The sequence below is a fragment of the Brachionichthys hirsutus genome, chromosome 9, assembly GCF_040956055.1.
Source record: "Brachionichthys hirsutus isolate HB-005 chromosome 9, CSIRO-AGI_Bhir_v1, whole genome shotgun sequence".
NCBI lineage: Eukaryota > Metazoa > Chordata > Actinopteri > Lophiiformes > Brachionichthyidae > Brachionichthys > Brachionichthys hirsutus.
Window position 1 is genome coordinate 1,961,063 of NC_090905.1, and position 25,503 is coordinate 1,986,565.

Genomic DNA, 25,503 nt, shown 5'->3' on the forward strand with positions numbered 1-25,503 from the left:
TTGGACATGAAGGGATGCTGGAACATTAAGATCCATGACAGCTTAAGTTCAGCCACTTGTAAGGACTTTTAAATATCGGAGAACAGTCAGCGTGGAGAGCTTTCTCGACAGACAAAGCAACCAATTATATGACACTTCAACCTTTTGCAAATGCCCTTTAATGTAGAATTTGGCCTATTCGCTTGTGGAGACATGCTCTTTGGTCTCTGCAGCCAGGATGCAAAGATGTATTTAACTCTGCAACGTTTCTTCACACTTTTAATTCGCCCAGTTTCTCCATTAGAATCCATGTGATGCATCTTGGTGTTTTTAGCCTTGCACAGTGTGAAATGTTGTTTACTGACTTCTCATGGCAAATGCTGAACTTTAAGGGCTGGACGGTCTCCAAATGTGTCAACATTATTACGGTATATAGATACGACTTAATTAATCCAGATCTTTTTGAGTCATCTTGCTAACAGACGGTCGGACAAACAAAAGGCGGCGATTACATAACCTCCGTCTCGCCACGGTGGTGGTAATAAACCAGCTGAAGAACACCCTGTGCATTCCTGTCAGTGGAATTTTTTTGAATTCCCATATAAATGTCTGCCTTAATCGTGAAGGAACGCGACTGGCGAATGAGGCAACTTCCAGCTGAAGAGCTGCCTGGCAGCGAGCCCGAACGCTGTCATCTGGTGGGATGCTTTCACAACGTCGTCTGTCAAACAAATATGCTATTATTTAATCACTATTTAAAAATTGGGCCCCAACCCAAATGAGGCGAGACAGACAGATGGATTCATGCCAACCACTCAGTTTTTTCCCTCAGCCTTTCATGGCGACCTAAATAAACAAAAACACACATTAATGCACAAACAGGATGTTTAGAACACATGCTGTTGTGTTTAATTATTTTTTCCAATAACACCACGATGGGCTTTTGATGATAATTTAAAATATAAAAAATCTATATTTTCATATCTTGTACATGCTTTTACGTCTTTTGTAACAGACTGAGCCATTTCAGCTCTCTTGAGTAATAATTCCGATGAAAACAATTAGTTCTGTTTTTGCTCCCCTTCATCTCTAAGCTGCAAATTGAAGCACTGTTAAAACTTTCTTTTAGTGACTGGAGTGTGGTGCGTTTAGTCACAAATCATATGAGGAATGATAAAAGCTTCTTGTGCTGTGTTGTCTTCACGGTTCTTTTTAATCTAAAATCAACAGATTTTTTATTTAGTTTCTTTTACACTTTTCATTACCTCATCACTTCCTGGCTGTAAATCAGTCCGGTCATGTTCTCCGTTAGCCGGACTACCTGAACTCGTCTCGTGTTGTTCTGGTTTTGAGGGTTTGAACTGACCTTTATGAAACGAGCCTGGGATGAACATCCAGAAAATACGGTCGTATGGTTTCTCTGACTACTGTTTGAAAACTATTGCAGGACTTTAATAAACTAAAATCAGTGTCAAATGTACGGAACTGTGTCTTTTTAGAATGTGTAGCAGCCCAAGTGTGGGATTAATGTTTGAGCCACAAAGAGGTGACATAACAAACATAATTAACATATCAAGTTTTATTTTATTACGTTTGCAGGAGCTGTCATTTTTTTCGCCGAGCATGATCACACTTGCAAATAATTTATTTTTTTGTGGATGTTTTGCTATCCATCATAACATAAAATAAAGTTTTCATTCAGAAACTCAAACTGGTGTTTTTTGTTTTTTTGGTGTGGAATATTTCACCATCAGAGAATCCACCATATCTGAGCTGCTGAAATGGGATTAAACAGGAATTTGAAGCCGTCACAGCTTTATGTGTGCCTGTACAGTATAGTATATTGATGGGGAATGCAGCTCTCATGGCTTCCGGCCCTTTTGGAGATTACTGTGATTGGATTGGCATGGTCGGTAATTTGGCACAGATTACTCACTTGACACAGGAAGGTGCCAAGGGATGATGGGAAATAAAGACATCATTGAATGCAAATTGCCACTGCGAAAGCGAGCGACAGCACGAAGCCCAAAGACTGAGAAGAGTTTCTATTCCTCATCCCGATGTTGGCACGATGGAGTCCTACCCATAAATATGATTATTTTTGGCGATGAATGTTCAAATTTGTTTTCAAACCAATATTTATAGATTTTTATTCATTGCCGTTGAATCATCGCTTTTTGTTCCTTTGTGAGAAAAATCATTTTTAACGCCGCTGTCATCGATTTACCGAGGAGAGAACTTCTGCCAAACAGGGCAAAGTGCAAATACTCTCTGCACGTTCCTCCACGTTAGAGCAAAGAGACAGAAAAGCTGGCATCCAGTAGGACGAGAGGTGATGGGGGTGAAAAGAAGCGGGGATGAGCCAAGAGTTCGTGACGTGACGGGAGGGCGAGGATGCTCTGAATAACTCCTGCCCTCATGCAGCGGCGCTGGAGAAATCATAGCTGCGTTTATGCTAATCCTGTCCAGGGGTGATGTTTGAGGTTAGGAATAAATCCTATTTCTATTTCTATCCTTTTCAGTGTTCACAGCTTTCAGACACGTGAATCAGATGACTGACGATATTGCTTACTGAGTCTTGAGAGACTTTTTGATGGGTTTGAATGTCACCCATGAAGTTCCCCGTTTGTCGAGTCTTTTCTATATTGAAAAGCCCCAAATTGTCGCCATTCATCATGTGAACTGCTCCATTGTGAATGAGCTTGCGTGGAAGCTCAACTGCAGCTTTGAATGTGAAAGGTGTATTGTTTCCTAAAGCTTCTGGGTGTGTGAAAGATCCCTGCCTATCAGTGTCTTGTGATGCAATCTATATGCCAGTGGTGTATCGCCGGTCTAATTCTGGAATGGTGTTTTAAGACTCATTTAACCTGAAAGCTGATCAACGTCTCAGCGGTTGGCAGCTTCCTTATCTGCAGTCTGTAATACCAAGGTGGACAAACCCTGCTGAAGCAATCGGGATTAAGGGTCTCGCCGAAGGGCACTTTAACAAAACTTTGTGTGAACAGAGAGCTCTGACTCACACCCATTTTATTGCCTCAATCCCCGAAACAACAAATAAACCTGTTTTCCAGCTGCTTGGTTTCATGCGTTGGGAGTTTTCTTACTGTCCGCATGGCAAATGAAATGAGCCCTTTTTTTAACGCTCTGTTTTTTTGTCTCGATGACTCAACGATTAACCGTTGTTTCGTGCCATTGTAGGCCAGCGGAGATGGGTGAATTGCGTAATTACCCTCGCCGAACAGGAGGCGAGGGTATTGCAATTGGGTTCGTTTGTCTGTTTGTTTGTTTGTATGTTTGTCTGTCTGAGCGCATAACTCAAAAACTAGTAACCCAATCGACTTGAAATTTTTACACAAGCAAGGTTCTGTCCGTGGCTCGGTCCTCCCCGAGAATGGTGTTGATCCGGATCTGGATCCAGATTCTAGAATTATTTTTACATCTGGAATTGTGCCTGTGCTGTAAAGTGTCACTTTAAGAGGGAGGAATATGAATGGCATGGTGGGAAAAAGAGGGAGGGACACGAATGGCATGATGGGAAAAAGAGTCCAGAAGGTGTCTTGTAGTACGTTCCGGAGCAGCAAGCTAGAGCAGGTTTGGCCCCTCTGATCCGGAAGCCCTGTTTACTGTCTCACAAGATCGAATAGTCTTTTGGAGGCGAGGGTCTGCAATCTCTGATTGTCTTTCTAGTTCCAGATGCAAAGCAAAGCCTTTACGGTGACATCAGCACAGCAAGTGCAACGCAGCGACCGATGATGCGAAAAGATGCATGAAGTAAGTGAGTAAATGCTGTAGCTGCAACAGCTTCACATCGATGTTGATCGCGTCTCGGTTCAGTCCTGCTGCAGACAAATGCAACCAAGAACTGACTGACGGGGGAGTTTAAAGAGAAAGGAAATAGCTGTCGTTCTGATTTAAGGAAAGAGTCGAACAGATCAATTGGCTGTACAAACACTGCAGGTTGTAGCAGGCTGAGCTGCTTTGTCTTTCATTATTTACCTCCCTCAAACATGCACTCAGAGCTGCTGAGCTTTCACGGTGCGCAAGTCGGCGTGTGCGCAAGCGAGGTGTAAAGGCTAGCAAAATAGGGAATGAGTTAAACTATGGCGAGGATTAAAGGATTCAAACGTTCTACTCTGAGGGCGGAAAACTGAAGAGGAGAAGAGCAAACTGCGTAAATCCTGTGGTTAAGTCAAATCAAATCAAATCAATCAGTGTGCCTCTGATCTGGCTTGACCAGCCTTATATCAGGTCCAAAAGCAAAGATCGTCTGAAGGAAACTCTCCACAGCTCTGATTTGTGATAGTTTATTCTTGCAAAATAGATAATTACCCAACAGACGTTCCACGTCGTTGTTTTCTGATTCTAATGGAATATTGCATCTCCACGGGACAATGAGATTCTCCTGGTGGACCTGAGGACAGGTACAACGTTAAAAGTCAAAGCCAGTATTCAACATGGTAATCCTCTGTTTCTTGACCATGGGTGTTAAAATCCTGCTACAACAAGCTTAACGCCGTGACAAAGCTCTGTGAGAGCGATCTGGCTGCAGGCGTTGGCTGACGTTCAGCAAAGGAGCACGGAGTCTCACTCGTGCTTCTCTTCCGGAACACGCTAGTTTGGTTGAAACACAAAAGGAATATAATATAATATATATTAATATAATAATAGCAACCAGCCATATAGGATAATGAGATATTTATATATCCACCGAGGTACATTATGCACAGAATGCACCACCAGCACTCACGCTCCTCTGCTGCCTCCAATTTAAAACTGATCAGAGCGCTAAAGACATTTTGCAGCTTGTACTTCACCCACAGTTGGATTTCCTCCCAGCCGCTGAGGTGTCAGTCAGACGTCAGGGCAGCAGCTGACCTTTGCTGGTCAGCCTTTGCGCTGCTGTCGGGGATGATGTAAGACATGAAGACTGCGGGGCGTCTGACAGCTCATGGGTCAAGTCCACCTGCGCTGCCAAAATGAACCGGTCAGCTTGCAATTCACCAGCCGCTGACCTCACCGCAGGGAAACTGGCGTCTTTGCCCTCGTTTGTGTGAATCTGGTTTTGTTTCAGAAATGCTAATTTACCTCATTTGCATTACATGTATTCACTTGCAGGAGAAAATCCTTGAACTTCAGATGCGCCTGTGGAGACAGAATCGACTGATGTTCCCGGCGCTATGGGCCAATCGAAAGCTGCGTGGTCGGAAACAGTTTAGTCAGCAGCCCTTCACTTTAAAACTCCCTGGTTGACCATGTGAACCTCTCAGAATGACTAACGTATTTTAAATATATTTTCTAAGCACCTTTATTATAATATATGTTTCCAGTTTGTATGCATATTTTGTTTTATTCACTTATTTAAATCATCATATTTTACCTTCTGGAGTTTTAATGTCCTGGTTTTATTACCTCAATGTTTGTTTGTTTGTTTGTTTGTTTGGTAGGCAATCATATAATTTTGGGATGGACGTACCTGTACGACCTGCAGGCGTCGCTGTTCAGCCCTCGATTCCTGACAAACGCAAGACAAGCGTGTTTCACACAAAGAGAGAAAAGGAGACGCTTCAACACTGGAAACACTCCCGCAAACACACTAATCCTGGAAAGGGGGATTATTTACCAAATAGTTGTTCTGCTGCCTGAACAGCATCTCGTTTAAATTGTTTTGTATAAACAGGCTGATTTCCATAATCATGACCAGCATATCTGCACAGGCTTTGACTGAATGACACCTGCTCTCTCTCTCTCTCTCTCTCTCTCTCTCTCTCTCTCGCTCTCTCTTTCTCTCTTTTGTGTCTGACATCTCTGCAGCTCGTTGGCAACGCGCAGCCCTGAGGAAGAGGAGGGGGAGAAGGCGGAGGAGGTGGAGCGGGGTGTACCTGACACCTACAGCCGAGCGCAGCAGCTCTCGTCTCCCGCAGACGCAGTCACGCCGACCGGCGCATTCTCCTGTCGCGCGGTTCTCCGGTTTATAACGGGAGGTCGTGAGAATCAGTGCTCGTGCTGACAGACTGAAAACTCAAGAAGAGGGATCTTCTCAGAACTTCCATTGCGTTCAAGACATCTTCGGGATTGTCCTGCCTGATTCAGGGACTCGGCGAGATGCGTCTCCCGGCGCTCCTCTCTGCGCTGCTGTGTCTGTCCGCAGCGGCGGGCCCGGTGTCCGGGGCGGACCGGAGCTGCGCTGACCTGCGGCAGTTCTACACCGGGAAAGGATTCACGTTAGCCGGGGTACCCCAGGCAGAAATCTCCGGTAAGTTAATGGGAAAAATTACAGCAAATAATCAAAAATGAAAAAAAAAAAAAAAACACTTCCTGGCACTTTAAAAAATCAGTTTTCATACTTTATTTTTTAACGTGAAAGGGCTGCTATGTTAAATATATATATATATATTCTATACATCAGAATGCGTGTTTAAGGATTGCCTCTATTGTTTCTACACATTGAAATGTCCCATTCAAATGCAATATACGACCTACAGCAAGTTTTAATTTGCAATAACTTGTATTGTTCTGAAAGGATGCATCCATCCCAATTCATGCGCAGTTATTCAGCCGCCCTCACTGATCAGCCATCCTAACTGAGTGTTTGATCCGCGCTCTCCCCATTAGAGAGATGTCTGGGACATTTCCATTGTCTGAGCACGGGTTGGATGTAATGCAATGTGTCTCGTAGAGCTATTACAGGTCAATTCGGGACATTTGCTGAGGTTTGCACTGCAGGTGTGGACGTCTTTTATTCTAAACTGCAGATGGCAAATATAGATTTACTTTCTGGTCCTCACTGCTGAAACTCTAAATTGTGTAGCAGCAGTGCACTAATGTGTTATGTGGATTTTTATTTTATTGTCTACACCAGTGTGGAGTGCAGATGGGATGGCTTTGTGTGTGCATGCGTGTGTGTGTGTGTGTGTGTGTGTGTGTGTGATGCTGAAATGGCCTGTTTTGTCATTTGCTTCAACCACGATGTATAATGAGTAGCCTGGGGCAACGTTCAATATCAAGTAGAGCTCAGCGAGCTCACATCACACGCTGCTGTAATGAAATAGAGTTGGATAAGACAGGAGAGGCACATTTTTGTATTCCGTTCGTTTGATTCTTCCGGTATTATTGCCTGTCAATCAGCCTTGCATCCAACCATTCAGGTAATCACTCAATTACACGTCTAGTCAACTAAACAATCAGCTCAAAACTCGGGGAGTTGAGCATTAAAGCAGGCATCAAAGTCAACTCTGTGGTTCCCACTCTTCAACCGGTGCCAATTAACGTGTCTCTGTCTCGAAGAAAGCGTTGAGGAAGGACAATGGGGACATTTAAGCTCATTGTCTGTCTCGTCCTGCGTTACACCTGGAAGTCTAAAAGCGAGATAAAAAAAAAAAACGTATATCTGAAGGTAATCGCGTGGCCTGTCAGTGAAAATAGCCTGGTACGATTAGGCGTCTGTCTGCCTGTCTGCCTGTCTGTCTGAGTGGATGCGTGACTCAGTTAGAGACAAGCAGGCCTGCAAGAGGCAGGGGAAAACAGTGGACAGGAAACATGGTGGCAGGTTAACAGACAGCGAGTTAGTCTCACAAGGTTTCTGTCAGCGCTTCACGGACAACTGAAGAAGAACCCAGGCACGTCGGCGTCCCTCCCATTCCATTAAAAACTCATCTTTTATTGACAGATGAAAAACACAATGCCTCAGCTCAGTCGCTTGGACCTTGATCTGCTCTGGTTATTTGAGCGAGAGCGCTTCCTTCCCAGAATCCATTAAAACTGACAACCACATAGAAGAGAAAGATGGCGAGCGGCAGCAACAGTGGGCTCTTCAATCTGCCTCATCTCGCAGATCCAAGGTTGGTAAATGTAGGGGGGGGCACACTGGACAGCACTCCTTTGTCAGAATTCATCTGGAGCCAGTTTGTAGGGCTCATGAACAAAAGTTTTTTTTAAATTGGCGATTGGTGGGCCAATCCCAGTTGACTTTGGTGAAGAGGAAGGGCGCGTCAGGGAGCGGCCCCCTGTGCATCACGAGGACGTGCAACCTTTCACACGCACGTTTATACCTACAGGCAATGAAGAGTCGCCTATTCATCTGACTTTGGAGTGTTAGCAGAAACCAGAGTACATACTGGGAACCTTAGAAGATACTGGGAGGACAGCCCCAGGTCTGGATTCAAACCCTAAACCAAGCTAGTGCTGTGGATCAACTCACTGGGTCTTAAGTGGGTTAGAGATCTGCTGGCTAGTTACGATCCATCAGTAAGAAGGTTCTGCATCTGGATGGGGAAGAACATGTGTTGCTACTTAATGATCCTGCAGAACAAAGAATAAATTACTGTCCCGGTGATCGGCAAACACACACGGATGTGGCAACACACTTTGACACATGACTGCACCTCTCTCCAGTGAATGCAGCGTATCACAGTCTGCTCACTCTCATTTTACCCTGCCTTCACTCCTTCTGCTTTGTCTTCCTCATCTTCGTCGCCTCCTCCGCCACCAGCGTTCCCTATTTTTTACGGGATAGAGTTTCCACAGATTGTTCCACAGATTGGTCTTTCCGCCATTACCCGGGGACGGGGACGGGGACGGGGACGATGGCAGTGAAAACAAATCTCATTCCTGATTTGGTTTTTCAATGACAGACGCGTTTCCTTTTGTGCGGTAAATGAAGCCATGAAAATCCTTCCAGACAGCAGGTAGAATCAAATGAATGATGTCATTTTTCTTCGGTCGTAACACTGGGATCAGTATTTATTTAGTAGTCGTACGTCTTGGCAAAGCAAAGTGTCCACAATATTGCAATCGAATTGAACCTGAGGGGAAGATAGTGTGCAGGAGCGAACTAGCATTACTGCATTAATTGCACAATTGAAAAACATTTCTCTCCTGTTTCTTCCAAATCAACAAGGTCGGCACTTTCAATTTCTTAATGGAAGGCACCTTGGAAAGTTTACATGCACATTCCAAAAAGTGTACAATCTGAAAATAGCACAACGCGGCCTCTGTGCCTGGTGAACATCAGATTGACATGACAAGGCGGATATGAAATGTTATCGCTACACAGGGTGCGAACATTTGTAAACTGACATGATAAATATTAGAATTTCAAAGTAAATCAGGCCTAATCTGACAGGTCGACGCTCTCAGCTCCTGCTCGGCTCCTATTCTCACTCCCAATTGTCCTGAGGGTTAAACCTCCATGTGAATGGAGGTTGTCTTTCCGGCCGTCCGCCTGTCTGTGTTTGTGTCTGGGAGTGTTCTTAACATACACATTGTGCCCTATCCCTGGTGTGTGTGTGTGTGTGTGTGTGAAAGCCAACACCTCCAGCTAAAATGCTTAGTTTCTTTCACACTTGCATTGTCTGTGCAGGGCAGCACACACCCATGTGATCGTATGACACATGGAAACAGAGACGCTGTCGTGCACGCGTCCCAGTCTGTCAGGAAGTATAGAGTTTTGATGCTTCTCTGTGTGTTTGTGTTGTGTAGCCTACATACTGAGTATTTATGTTGTTTCTTTTATATAAGAACATGCAGAGTTTTAGGTCAGATTACCTGCAGATTAGGGGTCATTACAGGTTTGGTTACCAGTCACTTATTCTGAAGTCAAGGGAGCGTCCATTCACTGCATTTATACAATGCCAGTGTCCTTTCTTCAGAGGGACAGCAGCTCCAATTTGATTTACAAAAATCTGCAGTAGAAGACGTTAGAGAAAATGTGTTAGTTGATGTGTGTGACGGTTTGGCAAAATGCTGCAAGTAAAAAGAATGTAAGTCAAGACAAAAGCAAAAAAAGAAAAGAAAAGGTTTGTAATTAATAACACTTAAACCGCAGTGGGATGAATGCAGGATGCAAAACAATGACAGAGTGAGGATTTAAGTCTCTCTTACACTGTCATTGATTTTCGCAGTATATTTCACACTACCTGCGTGAAATTTGCAAAATACATCAAATCAGAAATCAAAAAATCTATATCAATATTGCACATCTGGTGGCGCTGGCTCATATCTGCCTCCGGTGTGTGAAACCCTCAGGGTGTGAGCTTTTACACATGTGAGGGAGGAAATTGGTACTGTCTGTCATCTGTCACATATCACATGCTCGCGATGAGCATCCACAGACATCCAGAGTCTCTCTTCCCTGGTTTACCTCTGCATTGTGTTTTGGGTTTCAGATCTATCTATGAGCAGGTTGTGTGTGTGTGTGTGTGTGTGTGTGTGTGTGTGTCTGCGTCTGGGGGGTTTTGGGCTGGCAAGAACTGTAAAAGCAGAGCTGTGAATCTTTCATGATGTCTGATGCAGTGACATGAGAAACAGAGAGACAGAGATAAAAGTGAGGAGGTGCAGATGGGAGGGGAGAGGAGGTGAGGAGAGCAGGCCAGAAGGAAGGAGGGAGGGAGGGGGGGGGCTCTGTTATGCCTTTCTTGCCATCTCTCCTCAACATTAAGCACCCAAAAATGGGATTAAAAAACAACCTGATCATTTTCTTGTCACGTTTATTGTGTTCACACTCACTGATTCCAAAAGACTATTTTTTCCTTTCTGGATAATTGACTTTTCCATTAAAACATGATTCTTGAGAGTAAATAGAACATATTTTCAAGTCTTTTCGGGTGAATTGTTGAACTGACACCTTCGCCCTGTTAAACTGAAGATGTGTAATTTCTTTTGAGCAATTTGTCTTCACACGAATCTCTTTTTCCTGAACCTGGTGAAGCCACAATAATACTGCACACACACGAATCTGGAGAAAGAGAACCGATCCACAAAAGTACAAACCGTTCAAAGTCTTCAAAGTGCATCAATCTTTGCACATAAAATCAATACGCTACAAACCAGTATCGTTTCTCAATAACCCCATTTCTCTATTTCACACCTCTTCGTTTCCTGTACTGTTTACTTCCTCTGTCTCACCAGACACTATTTTTACTTCCCTAATCCTTGCAGGCCTTCCCCCCCCCCCCCATCATTCTCCCCATCTCTGGGAATCTTGGAGCATCCATCTGTTTTTCAAAAGAGAAGAAGAGCTGCTTGTGTGATGCGGTGGACTGTGGCGGTGGCTCCCTAGAGCCCTGTGCACCGTTTTTTGTGTGTGTGTGTGTGTGCGTTATGTGTCCGGGTTGACGGGATGAAGATTTATTGGTAGACCAGATATTCACATGGTGAAACGAAGCGGCGCAGGGCTGGATGTGTGATCTGAGTGGATTCTTCAGTCACAGAGATGAAATGAAATGACTTGTTTGTTCAGTTAGGCCTGAGATACTTACTGGATAAAATCAGCGTTCATTTAGTGGGACATTAGCAATAATGTTGGCATTTAATAATTCATCTCAGCTTCATTCATCAGTGCTTTTGTTTTGGACAGTTAATTTGAATGAAGGTTTTTATGGATTTGAGCAATTACAATTTATACATTCCCTACCAATCTGTAAGTAAAAAAGAATTATAACTGTATATAAATATTACATTGCATTTTCTTATTTAGTGTTCAGTGAAGGTTGAAACAAAGTTGTATTAGCAATTTCTTGCCACATTGTAATTTATGCACTTATTTCTTTAACTTATAGTATACGTATATAACACCATCACATATAGATTTGAGGTATCTTTCCATCGCAGCCACAAGCCTTCCCTTGTGCTTCAGCTGAAGTATAGACGTGTAATCACTTCCTGTGACAGTGAGCAGAGATGACAGGAATGGACCAGGCGTGTTGGCTTCGTGCGTTTCTGCTTAGTAACTGTCAGGGATTACAATTTGTAATTTCAAGCGAGGGACGGGGCTGCGTTTTCTCTGTGATTTACCTTCAGACGGACGGCTCACAAAATGCACAGCGAAACATTGATTGTTAATTAATTAAGAGGAGAGTCTTGATATGATTCAAATAAATAGTTTTAATTAGTAGCTTTTGGGTCATATAGCTGGATTTGAAAGGGCTTTATCAAATATATCGCTGTAAGATTCTACATTGTATTATAATTATAACTGCAGCTACTGGAGTATAAACAGCATCCCTGAGTCCTGAATTACATTCAGCTTTCATTCAGGATTGGATGAATAATAATAATAATAATAATAGCAGTAGGAACATCTTTATGTCGAAGGAACGAGATCTTCAGCAATAGAAACAGAGTGTTAGCCTACAACCTCCATGGAGGAAGGATTCATTGCTGTTGAAAGAAAGAGCACATACCTGCAACAAAGCCATCACCTCAGCACCATGTCACCATGACGACAAGCCCTAACTTCCCCCTATTATTGCCTGAGTCACTGTAAGCAGCTGATGATTAACAGCTGCAGTTTATCTTTGGTTATTATTATTATTAATGGCAGATCCGGATCTCACCGCTGCACTCAGCATCTATCGTACTTTTACTCACTATATGATCCTGATTATTGTCTGGATCTGGATCCATTTCCATGGTGGCTGTTGATTTGGCCTACATGAAACCAATGTTTAATCAGATTTAGTTTGGACTGTCTCTTTAGAAGAAAATAAGACTTTTTAATAATTGAGGATGTTTTTACCTGTGGATCACACATGTGCACCATCCTTTTCTCTGCTCCATGCAAACAGGTTTGATCTTACTTGTTATCATTTTAACCTCCTGAGTGTCAGCAAATTTCAGGTAGCTTTATTTTCTTATTTAATGGCATCTCTGCTTTATTAGATAGTTTGCCACTGGGAGTAGGAGAGGATTTGATTTGATAGAGGGGGTGAACTGATCCTCGACTCATAACATTTGAAGACGCAGCATGCATCACATCCTTACGACACACAATGTTGCACAATTTGTGCAGCGTCTCCTGCGCAGTACTTAAAGGTCATTGCCCAAAGGCACCATGGGAGACATAATGATGACTTTTCTCTGAATAGGCCTCCAGCAATGAAATTTAAATACCGGTAGGTGCTTTCCACTTTCTTCATCTTTATTTGAATTTGGTAGGACAATGTCACGACTAAAGGTTTACCAGTCATGTTTTATGGCAGTCGAGTCAATTTCGTTTCTTCCCTCACTTTTACACAAATGGGGGTGACATTTTACCAGAAGTGTTGGAAGCAGGAATATCTCGCTGCATCTTTGGACTGGCGAAGTGTGTGTGTCCGTGCACAAGTCTTTCGACGCTCCGGTCAAACTTGCAGCACCTTCGACGCTTTAGTCCAGTCCAAACAGGCGGCTGTTCTTCCCGCAGCTCCGATGAGGCACTTGTTGTTTATTCCCTACTTTGTTACTTCCTGTTTGATTTTACTCTAATTCAGCGAGTCAAAGCTCCCACCGTCCGTTAGGATACTTAAATCTCGTTTTGTCTCCTGTTTACGGTTATCTGTAATAAGGGCTAATCCCGACAGTCAGATATAGCTGCCGTCTCCCTTGCCTTCACTAGAATTATCCACATGCTTGCACAAATGTGCGCAGTCAGACCTGGACCGGCCTCAGCGTGGCACGTCATTCAGCACGTGTTTGACTGAGTGTAAGGGAGTAAAAGTAGTAGTTAGTTAAAAAGCCTTTAATTGCTCCCAGAAATGACATAGAATTAAGGAGTTATACTGCAAAGTGGGTGCCACGAGTGTGTACACTCATATTCAGGCTAGCCGGGCAGCAGACTGGGCTGGACTGTGGGGCGGTGGGTTATTTTGGGTCCGGTAATAATATGAAAGAGGAAAATGGTTGCCCAAATCACTGACTGGCCTGCATCACTTTCTCTCATTGGACACTTTACTTCAGCTTCCACACTTCATCAGTTGTCGCACAGGTTGAAACCAATAAATGTTCTCTCCATTTCTCTCCTAGCTTCTCTTGATCTTTTCACCTTTCCATACTTCCCGCCTCTCCCTCTTCTTTCATTTCCATTTTATGACCTTCTCATCCCTTCATCCCTCTTCTCTTTCAACACTAACTCATCGCCACCCCCTCCCTTCACTTTTTGGTGGATAGTAAAAAGGTAAAAGTGTAGGCTACTTTAGGAGGGTTGCCATGTGGAAAGCTAAATCACATACAGGTGCCCTTAAATGGCAAAGGGAGTGTTAGACGGTAACACACACACACACACACAGACGCACGTGCACACGGACACACAACCGGTCCCTCATTTAGCCAGCAGTCATTTGCCACAGTAAGTGACAGGGTTATTGTAAGACGCTCATTAAGAAAGGGAAGCAGCGAATAAACGTCTGACTGAAGGGAATAAATTCAAACCTCTGCGCCGCTTTTACTGCTCAGCGACAGACCACTTTGATGTGGTGTGTGATGTCAGCGCCGGGGCAGACTCAGGGCATGTGAGTGTGTGTCAGAGCGGTAGTTACATCCTCTGTAGCGCTGATTTGACATTTTATTTATAATGTGTAACGCATGAAACGTGCGATGTGGACGTCAGCGCCCCAGCGTCTGTCCTGTCCAAAGCATCAAGGGTCAGTGACTGTGAGGCCGACTCAGAAAACAGTGGAAGGTCACTTCCTACGACAGGCTTTTATCTCTGCAGGAGAGGAAGGCCGAAAAAAGATAAGGCGTGTGCCGATGAAGACATAGAAGAAGGTGATGTAGAAGAGACTGGATCTATCTAGTTCTATCCCATAAAGCAGGATGCAGTGAGACCCAACAGGGACTATTTAAACCCGAGAATTAAAAAGATTCAAAGGTTTATTGGCAACATATATGATTTATCAGCTGTTTACTCTGAACAAATCACGTAAAAAACAGTTTAAATTGCTCTGTACAGTAGCAAGGATTTTTTTTTCTAGGTGTCTCAAAATATTTTAAACCCCTGTAGCATCCGTCGTAACGAGAGGACAACTCTCAAACTCCAGTACCTCAGAAGGACCGCATTGCAATAAACTTGGTGAACTGTAATTATCTTTTAAGAAGCTGGGAAGTGATCATTAAGTGTGAGAGCTATAGCGGCTTTGAGATTGAATTGTGTTGCCCTTCTAACCGGACAACAGCGGTGCTTCAGCTAAACACGAGAGCGGTTTGTCAAACTCCAGTTTACCTTTGTCAGCAAGTTGAGAAATCCTCCAACATCTGGAAGCAAGTCATTTGAGAGACTGTTATGCTTTATTGTGTGCTGATTTGGTCTGTTTAGGATGCTGGTTCGGTGTTTTCCCCGCAGTGATGGGTGTTTGGGAACCCCCAAAAAACTATGCAGCTGCAGTGTGTGTGAACTGGATTCCAATGATGAGTGTGGGTTGACAAGATAAGACATAGTGTGCAATTTCCTTTCAGTGTCGCCCACAGCCTCAGGACATTTTGTGTTTTGAAATACAGTGACCTGATCTTTTTAATTGTATGTCTGATGTCTGGTGACTCTAATTCACCTGATAAGGCCCGAGTGTGTGTGTGTGTGTGTGTGTGTGTTCATCACTTTAAATGTTTGTACTCGGTTTACCTGTGGTACCATTTACTGTATCTCCATCAAGGTAATCTCTATAATCTAAAATGTTCAATGTGATATTTCTGTACCCAATAACCCCCCCCCTACATTGCAGAGCATTCTTTATACCGAACTGCCTGAGGCACATGTGCTGTAATAGTATTGTTCAGTCAGATCCTTGTTGAGTCACACTTTTCAGGTGTATCAACGCCGTCACTCCGCACTGAGAACTAAAACGGCATGATTACCTTTGAAATTCGTGATTTCTGAGGCATTGTTTTATTGTGACCTTCCCAATTCACACCTGTGTAATAATCATGCTCTTTCATCAGCCTATGGATTATGCTACACTTGTCTGGTAGAGAGGCAAAAGTCGGCAACGGCAAAAGTCTTGGCTTTTTTTACTTTATCTCGTGAAAAGTTGGAACTAAATCAGAAGTGTTGAGAAAAGAGGAAATGTTTCCGGGCCCAGAAGGGATCCTTGTGGAACACGTACATACAATAAACAATCATTTCCATCATTAAAGTATTCTACGGTTTGAACCCAGACTGAGGAGGCGTCAAAACTGAATATTTTGACAGATAAATATTGTTAGAATATGCAGAATAACTTAAGAGACAAACAAAATTTTTCCCATGAACATTAGAGGCACATGTCACCAGAGGAAAAATACCAATTACGTATATGATTAAAAAAAAAAAAAAAAAAATCTAACGATAACTGTTATTGTAGCTGACATGCCAGCCCAGAGCATAGCACATTAGCACTGGAAAAATAAACTGTCAAGTGTTGCTCCATCAGTAAAGCCCTGACTTTTATTAAATCTGGGTGTTGCCAAAACATATTTGGCTTGATCAATGCATATTTGTCCTAATGGGAGGTTAACTTGAGTTTAGGTTTAGTTTGGCTTCAGCTAACTGTGACTAAGCGTAAGTTTGAGAATTTAGAAGGTGTTTTTCTTGGATGTCTTACTGCAGTGTGATGCATGAAACCTGTTCAATTCCTTGGCACATGTGCCACAGTGGGCTCATGCATGTTGAGACAGGCTCAGATATGCTGCCGCTAGGAACGCAGAAAAGAAAGGAAGACGGGACCAGGAGGGCGTGGTAGAGAGAGAAAGGCGAAAGCCACAGGCATCAGATGGGAAAAGGAAATGGATGGTTCAGAAATGTTATCTTGATGTGGTCTCCATGGTGATGATGAGTGCAGGCTGTTACACATCTGCAGGCAAAGGCCAAACTGGAGTTTGAAATTAAACACTTATGATTAAGTGCAGGAGGGCCGTGGGAATCTCTGCATATATAGAATACCCAACCATCAAATAAATGAGTCACAATGCCAAAAAAAAGAAAGTCTGAAGGAGAGGTAGGAAACTGTTTGTCAAACCAAGGAGTGACAAAAAGTCCCATAAAGCCAATTTATATTCCAGCCTGCTCTGTTTTATTGCGGTTGGTCACAGTTCCTGCCTGTCTGTCCGCTGCCCTCCGTCTTCTTTGTGTGACTGTCTTTTAGCATCTTGTTTTTCACATCTGAATGAAGCCCCAGGCACCAGGAATACATTAAGTCAATGAGGGTCCCCAGAAGTGTAGTGCAAACATGTGTGTGTTAATGTGTGTGTCCCTACGGATGCGAAAGCTTGAGGGTAAAAACCATTATGCGCAAGAAAATCACCGATCGAAAGTGTTTGATTTCCCTCCGCTCTCTCTCTCTCTCCTTGCCCTTGAGCAAGGCACTCCTGGTCTTTTCAGCCTCTGTAATTGATCCGTCTGCATGCTACCCATTAGCATGTTTGCAAGCTTGCTTTTTTGTACATGTGTTATTGCCACTGCAGTGATCACATCTGTATTTTCAAGTAAATGAAGCTTTAATAGCAGGATGCCAGCTGCTTCCATTACCCAGCAACCGAGGAATGCAGTACAGCATATGCGTCTGTGGTAAACACCCCGCGTCGTCTGGGATGGCGAGCAAACCGACGGTGAAATGCTAACATTAGCTGCTGAGATGTTGTCTGATGTCTCTGCACCACATGTGTAGCACGGATGGTGTGGTTTCAGACCCCAGCAGAGGAATCTTCCCTGCTTCTGCCCATCTAAGAAACCCATGAGACTTTTTGGAAGGTGACCCGATCAAAGAAAATGCTAACATATGTGCCACAAATGGCCAAAGTCAATCCTCTGGCTTCTGAGGTCATGCTGGCATGACTTCTAACCTGAACCTAGTATGTTTGTTGGGACTCAACATGGACTCCTTTCACCAAACCAATCAGGAATGATGGTTAGAGAGCCATTAAATTGTCTGTATGTGTCGAGAATGAAATTTCAGGTAAATATTGTCCAACTTTTAGTGATCCGACACAAAGCTAATGGCTCTTTTAGACTGAAAATAAATGCACACACAGAGAGAAAGAGAGAGGGAGAGAAAGAGAAAGGGACTAGCAAAAGCCAATGAAAGATTCATGCTGCAGTGATGAAGGCATCTCCTTTTCTGCTCCACTTATCCTCATGGATAAAATCCACCCTCAACAACCACACACACACACACACGGCTTGTTAAGAAGAAGGAGAGCGGTCACGCACAGAGCTATGGGATACTTACGTACCCTTAACCCTCTCAGACATGGACACACACACACAGCCAGTCATTGGGTGATGCGGCAGACTGGTTTCTTCACATTGAGAAATGTGCGCTAATATGTTTACTGTGTGTGTGAACGCTATATTTATTTTTACTCTCTCCCATGGGAATATCCTCTTAGAAATAGAATTGCGATGGAAAAGTGTCAGAGCCTTAGTGCATAATTAGTAACATAGTAAAAGTAAAGTAGGGATTATTCACCGTTGGTAGAATCATGAGTGCCTCTAGTTAAACTATATAAAATAACTGTACAAATGAAATGAATTCACTCCTTGTTTTCTCTATGTTTGCCAGGTGAACATTTGCGGACGTGTCCTCAGGGTCCAACCTGTTGTACCAGCGCCATGGAGGAGAACCTGGCCACCCTGAGTTCCCGGGAGACGGAGGGTCTGATCAGAGAAGCCGGCCGGTCGCTGCAAGCAGCCTTCAACGCTCTCCATAAGCGCTTCGACAGTAAGTAGCAGTGACGTGCGGTGAGGTTCGTGTCTGGTGAGGCACAGTCAGGTTTACAAATAAATGAACCTACAGCTTGTTCATCATTTGATTGGCAACATTTAACGTGTTTTGTTTAAAAATTCGTACCAGCATTTTTTACATATTGTCACAAACCTGGCTCATCAGTTTATGACAAAAGGGGGAGACCACACATAATCTCCGTATTTACAAGAGATTTAATGAAATTATTCAACTCTGCGTATCAGTGTGCGTGCAGCGTTGGATGGGTGTGGATGCGTGTGTTGATCAGTTAAAGTTTAACTGATGTTTAACTGTTAAACACATGTTCTGAGACGGGTCTGTGTGGATGAGGGTGTGTGTGTGTGTGTGTGTCCCGCTGCTCCCCCACACGGAGCGAGTGAGTGGGTGAGAGAGAAAGAGAGAGAGAGAGAGAGAGAGAGAGAGCGCAGACCGACAGATATACGAGCAATATCGGAGGAAAACCTGGGCTTCATTTGACAGCTTATGCTCTCCAGAACGTTACAGAACACTCGTTCACATCCAATGGACTCTGTCAGGCCCAGTCCGCCGCGGTTCTGCTCGAATCGGTCCCGCAATTTGACCATGAATACGCGCGGTCGCTGCTCGTGTTTGGAGGCTTCTCGGTAAATTCTTCATGTCGCAATATCCCATCCGAGTCCAGACATCGTCAGAAGTTGAGAAAAGAAGGCAGGAAAAGCAGAAAACACGGGTTCTTGCTTGACGTCCAGACATCCAGACAGCCAGCGCTTCCGTGTTTACAAGCCCGTCTCCAACGAGCAGATGAGTGCGCTGAATCACTCACGGGTCTCCTATGGGCTGCAGGCTGTATTACATGCGGCCTCATTCTGCAGTATTTTAATGCCGCTGAGCACAAGAACACGTGACGCACTAATTGTATTATTAAAAATGAAAAAATCATAAAATATATAATATAATATCACTGATGTTATATTATATATTATATTATTTTTATATTATTTTTAATAATACAAATACATGATTTTTATACGATTTTATATGATGACAGGTGAGGCTGTGCCTCACCTGCCTCCCCTGACTGCACGTCACTGGTAAGTAGAGTGGGCGAGTGTGCGTTTGCAGTCGGGACACTCATTACAGACTGAGGTTAATACCAAAAGCTTTGATGGGGAAACCAGAGGAGCTGCTTTTGATTTGTCAATTTTGTGTTTTGACCGTGTTCAGCACTCGATCATTCAGCCTCAATACTTCATCGGGCCTGTGTGTGTGTGTGTGTGTGTGTGTGTGTTTGTGTGACAGGATGTGTTTGTCTCCTGTGCATTAAGGGGACCCCTGACAGGGTGTTATAATGAGAGTAGAGTCAGCCTGACACAATGAAATGTGATAAGCTGATCCCCTGATCTTAAAGGGGCACACACACACACACACAGAGGGGTGTCCCCCCGGGGCAGCGGCCGGTTCAGCTAACAGTTGACCCACTGAGGAGCCGAGTCTGCCGATCATTGCATTTCAGAGAAAGAGAGGAATGAATGGAGGGAAAAAAGTTAAGTGACACTGCTAACAATAAGGGAGATGGGCAAATGCAGCAAGGGGGGAGAATCCAAGTAAAGTATAAGGAGGAGGAGAAAGAGAGGGGGCGGAGGAGGAGGATGTGAGGTGTATTAATTTTAACGCAGTGGGCCACCTCAGCAGCAGTAGCGCGGCCGCCCATCTGGATGTGGTTAGAACAGGCTGGCACCAGCGTGGAGCCTTTGAAGCTCCAGGAAAAAACCCAAACCAACTGCAGAGACGGCTACTGTCCCGAGTCCCGACTCCTCCTGTCTGAGCTCCATCTGTCCGCAAAACAACATTGTGATGAAAGCTTTGTAAAGGTTAACCATATGGAAATGAAAGCTAAATTGCACTACTCAGCCAGGCTGTAAAGAAATAAAATGAACCATGAGCGCTATGTTAACTCTTTATGTTGTTGTCCTGTGAAACCACATGGGTTTCATATTTGGATTCTGTCATTTGTCTCTTTTTGACACATAAATAATAGATAAACTCCCATTCAGCTATTCTAGCTGAAGCTGTCTTGAACTCATGCAAAGCAAGGCGACGTAGAAGTTACCCTCTGTCACCTCTTCTTCTTCGGTGTGTCCGGGGTTTCATTTCTTCTCCTCTTCTTCTCCGGCCTCTTCTTTGCCTTCAGCCTATTTCACAGAGCTGCACGGTCGATCTGAGCGTTTCCTCCAGGAGGCGCTGACTCCTCTCGGACCCCTGTACTCCCAGAACACCCGTCTGTTCGGGGGGCTCTACAACGACCTGCGGCAGTACTACCGCGGCTCGGCTCTGAACCTGGATGAAACCCTGTCTGACTTCTGGTCCCGCCTCCTGGAGCACACCTTTAAATCCTCCACCACCACGGATGTGAGTGAAAACACCCAAGTTCATAATAAAGAAACCAGAGCCCTGGTTAAAGGTCATAGTTTAGATGCTCGATAAAGCTCCAATTACGACATGGAAATGAATCAAACATTTATTTTATTCTTCATCTACCCCCTGCAGCTCCTGTTTCTGTCCTGGTTTCTAAAGAGAACATGCTAAACATTTGCCGGTGCTACTTAAATCTGTATTTTTAGCTTCACCACCTTCTCTGCGCATGACGCGACATCTCGTAAAGGCGAAACTAGCCAGGAAACAGCATGACAGCAGCGTTCTTCTGCTAAAGGTTTCGCCTGTCACGTTTGACATACAGGTCAACCTGTCAGAGGACTACCTGGAATGTGTTGCTAAGCAACAGGAGACGCTGAGGCCGTTCGGAGACATCCCACGGGACATGAAGACGAAGGTGATCCGGGCTTTTGTCACGGCAAGGTCGTTTGTCCTTGGACTGACTATCAGCGGAGAAGTGGTTCGGAAGGTCTCACAGGTGTGTGTGTGTGTGTCAGGAAAGATGATATGATAAATGTTCGCGCCGCACCCTAACTGTCAGAGAAAATGTGTCTTCCTTTCAAACAAAGAACACAAATATCCTCGCAAGCCATGTTCCAGACTCTACCATCAGAACAAAGCTCTCATCCGAGGGATGACGACACAGTTGTCAAATTATGGGTGTGATTGTCGTCTTTCATCTCTTGTAGTTGCAACACTCGCACACGATGTGACTGTATGATTAGGCCCTTTAATTATTTTTCAAAAGGCTACAGCGTTGAAGTTTGACCACCTCAACACCCTCCGTCCTCGCCATATAGTCAAATATGCTAGATTTACTGAGTTGAATTCATCTCCAAAAATTCAGTTTGAAATCTTTTTTTTTTTTTTTTTAAGCCCGTTCTCTCGAACTCATATTCGCTGCTTTTATATCACAGCTAATCGATGCTGCAAGATATTCTTCCTATGCAGACAATCAAAAGCATTTTCTCCAGACAGCTTCAGGCGCATTCTTGAAACTAATCCGGGACCTCAGATGATCTCCATGACATCATGGTTGCATCGATATCCTTCATATAGTCCAGAGTTTAAAAATCTTTAAGCACTAACATTTTGAATTGGACAAATATGGCAAATGTTGGGGAGTAAATCGTTTCTGTTTGTGTTGCGTCCCATAAGATGTTGAAATACCGCCCCCTCCTGTACAGAATTGTATTCCTTTTTTCTTTTCTTTTTTTTTATTGGTTGCCCTTTCGGTGGATTCTCTTTAATAAAGACCTCGGCAGCTACATTACAGGGCAAATGCTGATCTACAGCACCTCTGCCTTTCCTACAGCACCGCAATCAAGGGTGAAATGAAAAACAGAATAGGATCATATATCATTGAATCCTCAAATATCAAGAAATCAATGTTACTAACTGCCCTGCTGAATTTCTCCCAGATTTCTCTTAGTCCAGAATGCACAAAGGCCCTGGTGAAACTGGTGTACTGCCCCCACTGCCGAGGCCTGGCTTCAGTCAAGCCCTGCTCCAGCTACTGCTCCAACGTCATGAAGGGCTGCCTCGCCAACCAAGCCGATCTGGACCCGGAGTGGCAGAACCTCATAGGTGAGTTTCAGTGGTTGTAGGGCAAAACAAAGAGATCTTAGTCTACTGAAACGGTACATGCAAAGCATATCACGCTCAAAGAAATCAATCATATTCTATAAAAGCCATTTAAAACAGTGTTGTTGTTGTTTTTTAAACAGAAGACAGATCAAATAATCCATAATTTCAGTGACAGGTGTTCCTGAGGCATCTGCCAGTGATGTGAGGGGGCAGTAAAGTGCCTTGTAATCCTTGAAAATGATCTTAAAATCTATCCCAAACTCGACAGACAGGCCGACTCAGCGTTGGCCGACTCAGCGATCTGATCCTTGGATTCTTTGCATGCGGTCTGACTAGGGGAGAGAGTCGACGAGCATACCCGAGAGTCCCCTTCCTTGTATTTATTTTTATTTGAGATGCTTTCTGTCCGTTTGTTTCTCCGATCTTCACACGTTTCTCGCATCTTTTGCTCCATCCTCCACTCAGACACGATGATCCAGGTGGCTTCCAGCTTCAGCATGGAGCCCAGTCTTGATGTGGTGCTCTCCTCCATTCCCGCTCGGATCTATGAGGCCATTCAATCTCTACGAGAAAACATGGACACCTTCACGGCAAAGGTACGACGTCTCCATCAGTGCAGTCTTTTACTAAATGTGCCTGGCAGCTCGGCTTGTGTCTGCAGTCTTTAATCCTTGAGTACACTTGAGGCAGAGCTGGACAATGAAATCAAGCGTTAATGGCTTCAACCTCTGACCACTAAGTTTTAGCGGTTGATAGATGCATCTTTCTCATAATGCTAAGCAGCATATAGTGATGCATGCATCAATGTCCAATTAAATGGACAAGTAGTGTCTGCAGGCAGCCAGGAGCTTAAATGCCAAACTACAGCGACACCTAGTGGACATATTCGGCTTGCACAAATCTGATGCAGACTGATCATTATGGTTTATTCCAGCTATTGAAGTTGTGCACACCTCTTGTCCTTGTGCATGCATTTCTTGACCCGTGCATCTGTGTGCTTTCATGTGTGTAGGTGTACCAGACATGCGGAACTCCAGGCGAACCAGGAACAGGAAGTCCCGGCCTTCACGAGCAGAGGAAGAGGAGCAGTTCCTTGACCGCGTTAGAGTACAAACCCTCCCCGACTGCTGGCCTTAGACTGGAGATGCAGGTGGGAATTTACATACATTTGTTTTGTACTCTACATTTTTTTAATGCTGATAAGAAATTGAACTAAAGGTTAATAAAAACAACAACAACAACAACATTTGATTGTATTTGATTGTCTCTGTCTTCAGGTGTCCGATCTGTCCAGTAAGCTGAGGGAGATGCGGCAGTACTGGATCCAACTTCCTGTGGCGCTCTGCAGCAAAATGGCTGCAGGCGGCACCAGTCAGGATAAATGCTGGAACGGCATAACCAAAGCCAGGTAAGGAAGAAAGCATCACCTGTTACTGACACAGGCTTGTTTAGCATTTAATTACGACTTCAAGCACAAACCAAATCCACCCTGCCTGTTCTCCAGACAGCAGAATTGTGTCCAGATTGCATCCACTTTATTTTGTTTCACTATAACCTTGTTTGTTTTGCATCAAACATGATTTTTTTAGATTCATTTAATATGTTTTAGATGTTTCTGATCAGAACTATTGAATTCATGTTGATCATATCCATGCAACCTTGCTTTTAAACCTATTCTCTATATATTCTCCACCCTCCAGTGGAAAACTGGATTGAGCGTTGAAAACAAAAAATACTTTTATGGTATGAAAAAAATATGTTCCGGGCCATCTTTATCCACGTAGGATAAAAATTAGAACTTTTGAAAGCTTGTGAAGAGAATAAAGCGAGCAAAGTCACCAGATTGTGTCGTGTGAAGTTGATCATCTGTTCCCCATCAGATAATCCCCCGTCTTTCAATCAGGTACCTCCCAGAGATGATGGGCGACGGATTGGCCAATCAGATCAACAATCCGGAAGTGGAGCTCGACATCACAAAGCCAGACATGACCATCCGGCAACAGATCATGCAACTCAAAATTATGAGCAACAGGCTGAAAAATGCGCTGGAAGGCAACGATGTGGACTTCCAGGATGCAAGTGGGTTATTTTCCAAAGAGATTATTTTGCATGCATTTAAGTGGGTAAGAGGCTCCCAACTGGTGACTCATAAAACGTCATTAAAATGTTGATTTTATTCATGAAGATCAAATGTTTCCACACAAATAATTAAAAGTGGGAGGTTTTCATGAGCAACTGAAGGTTGCATCATCAATGAGACAAGAATGTTCTTTTTTTTATTAAGTCATAAACTATTTCCCCATGGCCTTCCCAGGTGATGACATCAGCGGCTCGGGAAGCGGGATGTGCGTGGGCAGCCAGTGTTCCCGGAGCAGACCCGGATTATACGCCTACGCGCCAGACAAAGGAGCCGGTGATGGAGCCGTGGCTCAAACTGGCCCCTGCAGCCTCCTGCTCCTGCCTCCTTTCACCCTGCTGCTCCTCCAGCGATGATGGAGCGCCGCTGCCTCCATTGAGACTCTTTAAGGACCACGGGATGGACAATAAGTGTTTTGGAGTTGGGGAAGAGTGGAACTTTTGCCAAAAAAACAAAAAAAAGAAACAGACATTTGGAGGAATGAATGAACATTTTATTCAACTGAAAGGAGCAAAACCTGACAGTGAATTGATTCTTTCTTAGTTTTGCTCGGATTTAATGTGTCTCAAGTTTAAGTGCGATTTACTTGTTGAGCTGGTTTCAGAGGATTCTTGTGTTTGGATGAAGCGATGAGGAAGACAATGAAGAGGAAGATGATTGATGATGATTTATTGATACTTTATCAGGTGCATTTCACTCCAGTTTCCAGGTGGCAGAGCTCAGTGAAAAAATATTTATCACGCCCGATGTGTGGCGCGTTCAACAACTCAAGGTTCTGACCCCCGACAGTGTGTTAGCTGTAAATGTCTGTGTGTACATTAGACTCAAGACTGGCACCATATTGAGCCGTGAATGTACAGTATAATACTATATTGGCAATCAATCCCCCATAATCCAGATGTTTTGGTGTGTGTCGGTGTA

The 25,503-nt window shown here is 43.9% G+C and overlaps 1 protein-coding gene and 1 long non-coding RNA gene across 2 annotated transcripts; both read left to right on the top strand.

The window, feature by feature from the left end:
- The first annotated feature begins 4,904 nt into the window (after positions 1–4,904).
- On the top strand, positions 4,905–5,540 carry LOC137899054 (uncharacterized). Its single transcript, XR_011105634.1, has 3 exons — positions 4,905–4,963; positions 5,095–5,189; positions 5,424–5,540. It is a non-coding gene; the product is annotated as an uncharacterized lncRNA (long non-coding RNA).
- A 541-nt stretch (positions 5,541–6,081) lies between these two features.
- Positions 6,082–24,938, top strand: gpc1a (glypican 1a). The gene is made up of 10 exons (XM_068743515.1): positions 6,082–6,232; positions 18,264–18,422; positions 20,617–20,834; positions 21,163–21,336; positions 22,280–22,445; positions 22,911–23,041; positions 23,458–23,595; positions 23,723–23,853; positions 24,349–24,524; positions 24,760–24,938. Exons 1-10 carry the CDS (start codon positions 6,082–6,084, stop codon positions 24,936–24,938), a joined length of 1,623 nt encoding a protein of 540 aa, XP_068599616.1.
- Positions 24,939–25,503: the final 565 nt, after the last annotated feature.

Bases quoted from the DNA above. Each gene is read 5' to 3' on its own strand.
- gpc1a (XM_068743515.1), top strand. From the start codon at position 6,082: ATGCGTCTCCCGGCGCTCCTCTCTGCGCTGCTGTGTCTGTCCGCAGCG. The intron at 23,596-23,722 runs GTGGGAATTTAC...CTCTGTCTTCAG, and splicing joins GCCTTAGACTGGAGATGCAG to GTGTCCGATCTGTCCAGTAA. The intron at 23,854-24,348 runs GTAAGGAAGAAA...TCTTTCAATCAG, and splicing joins AACGGCATAACCAAAGCCAG to GTACCTCCCAGAGATGATGG.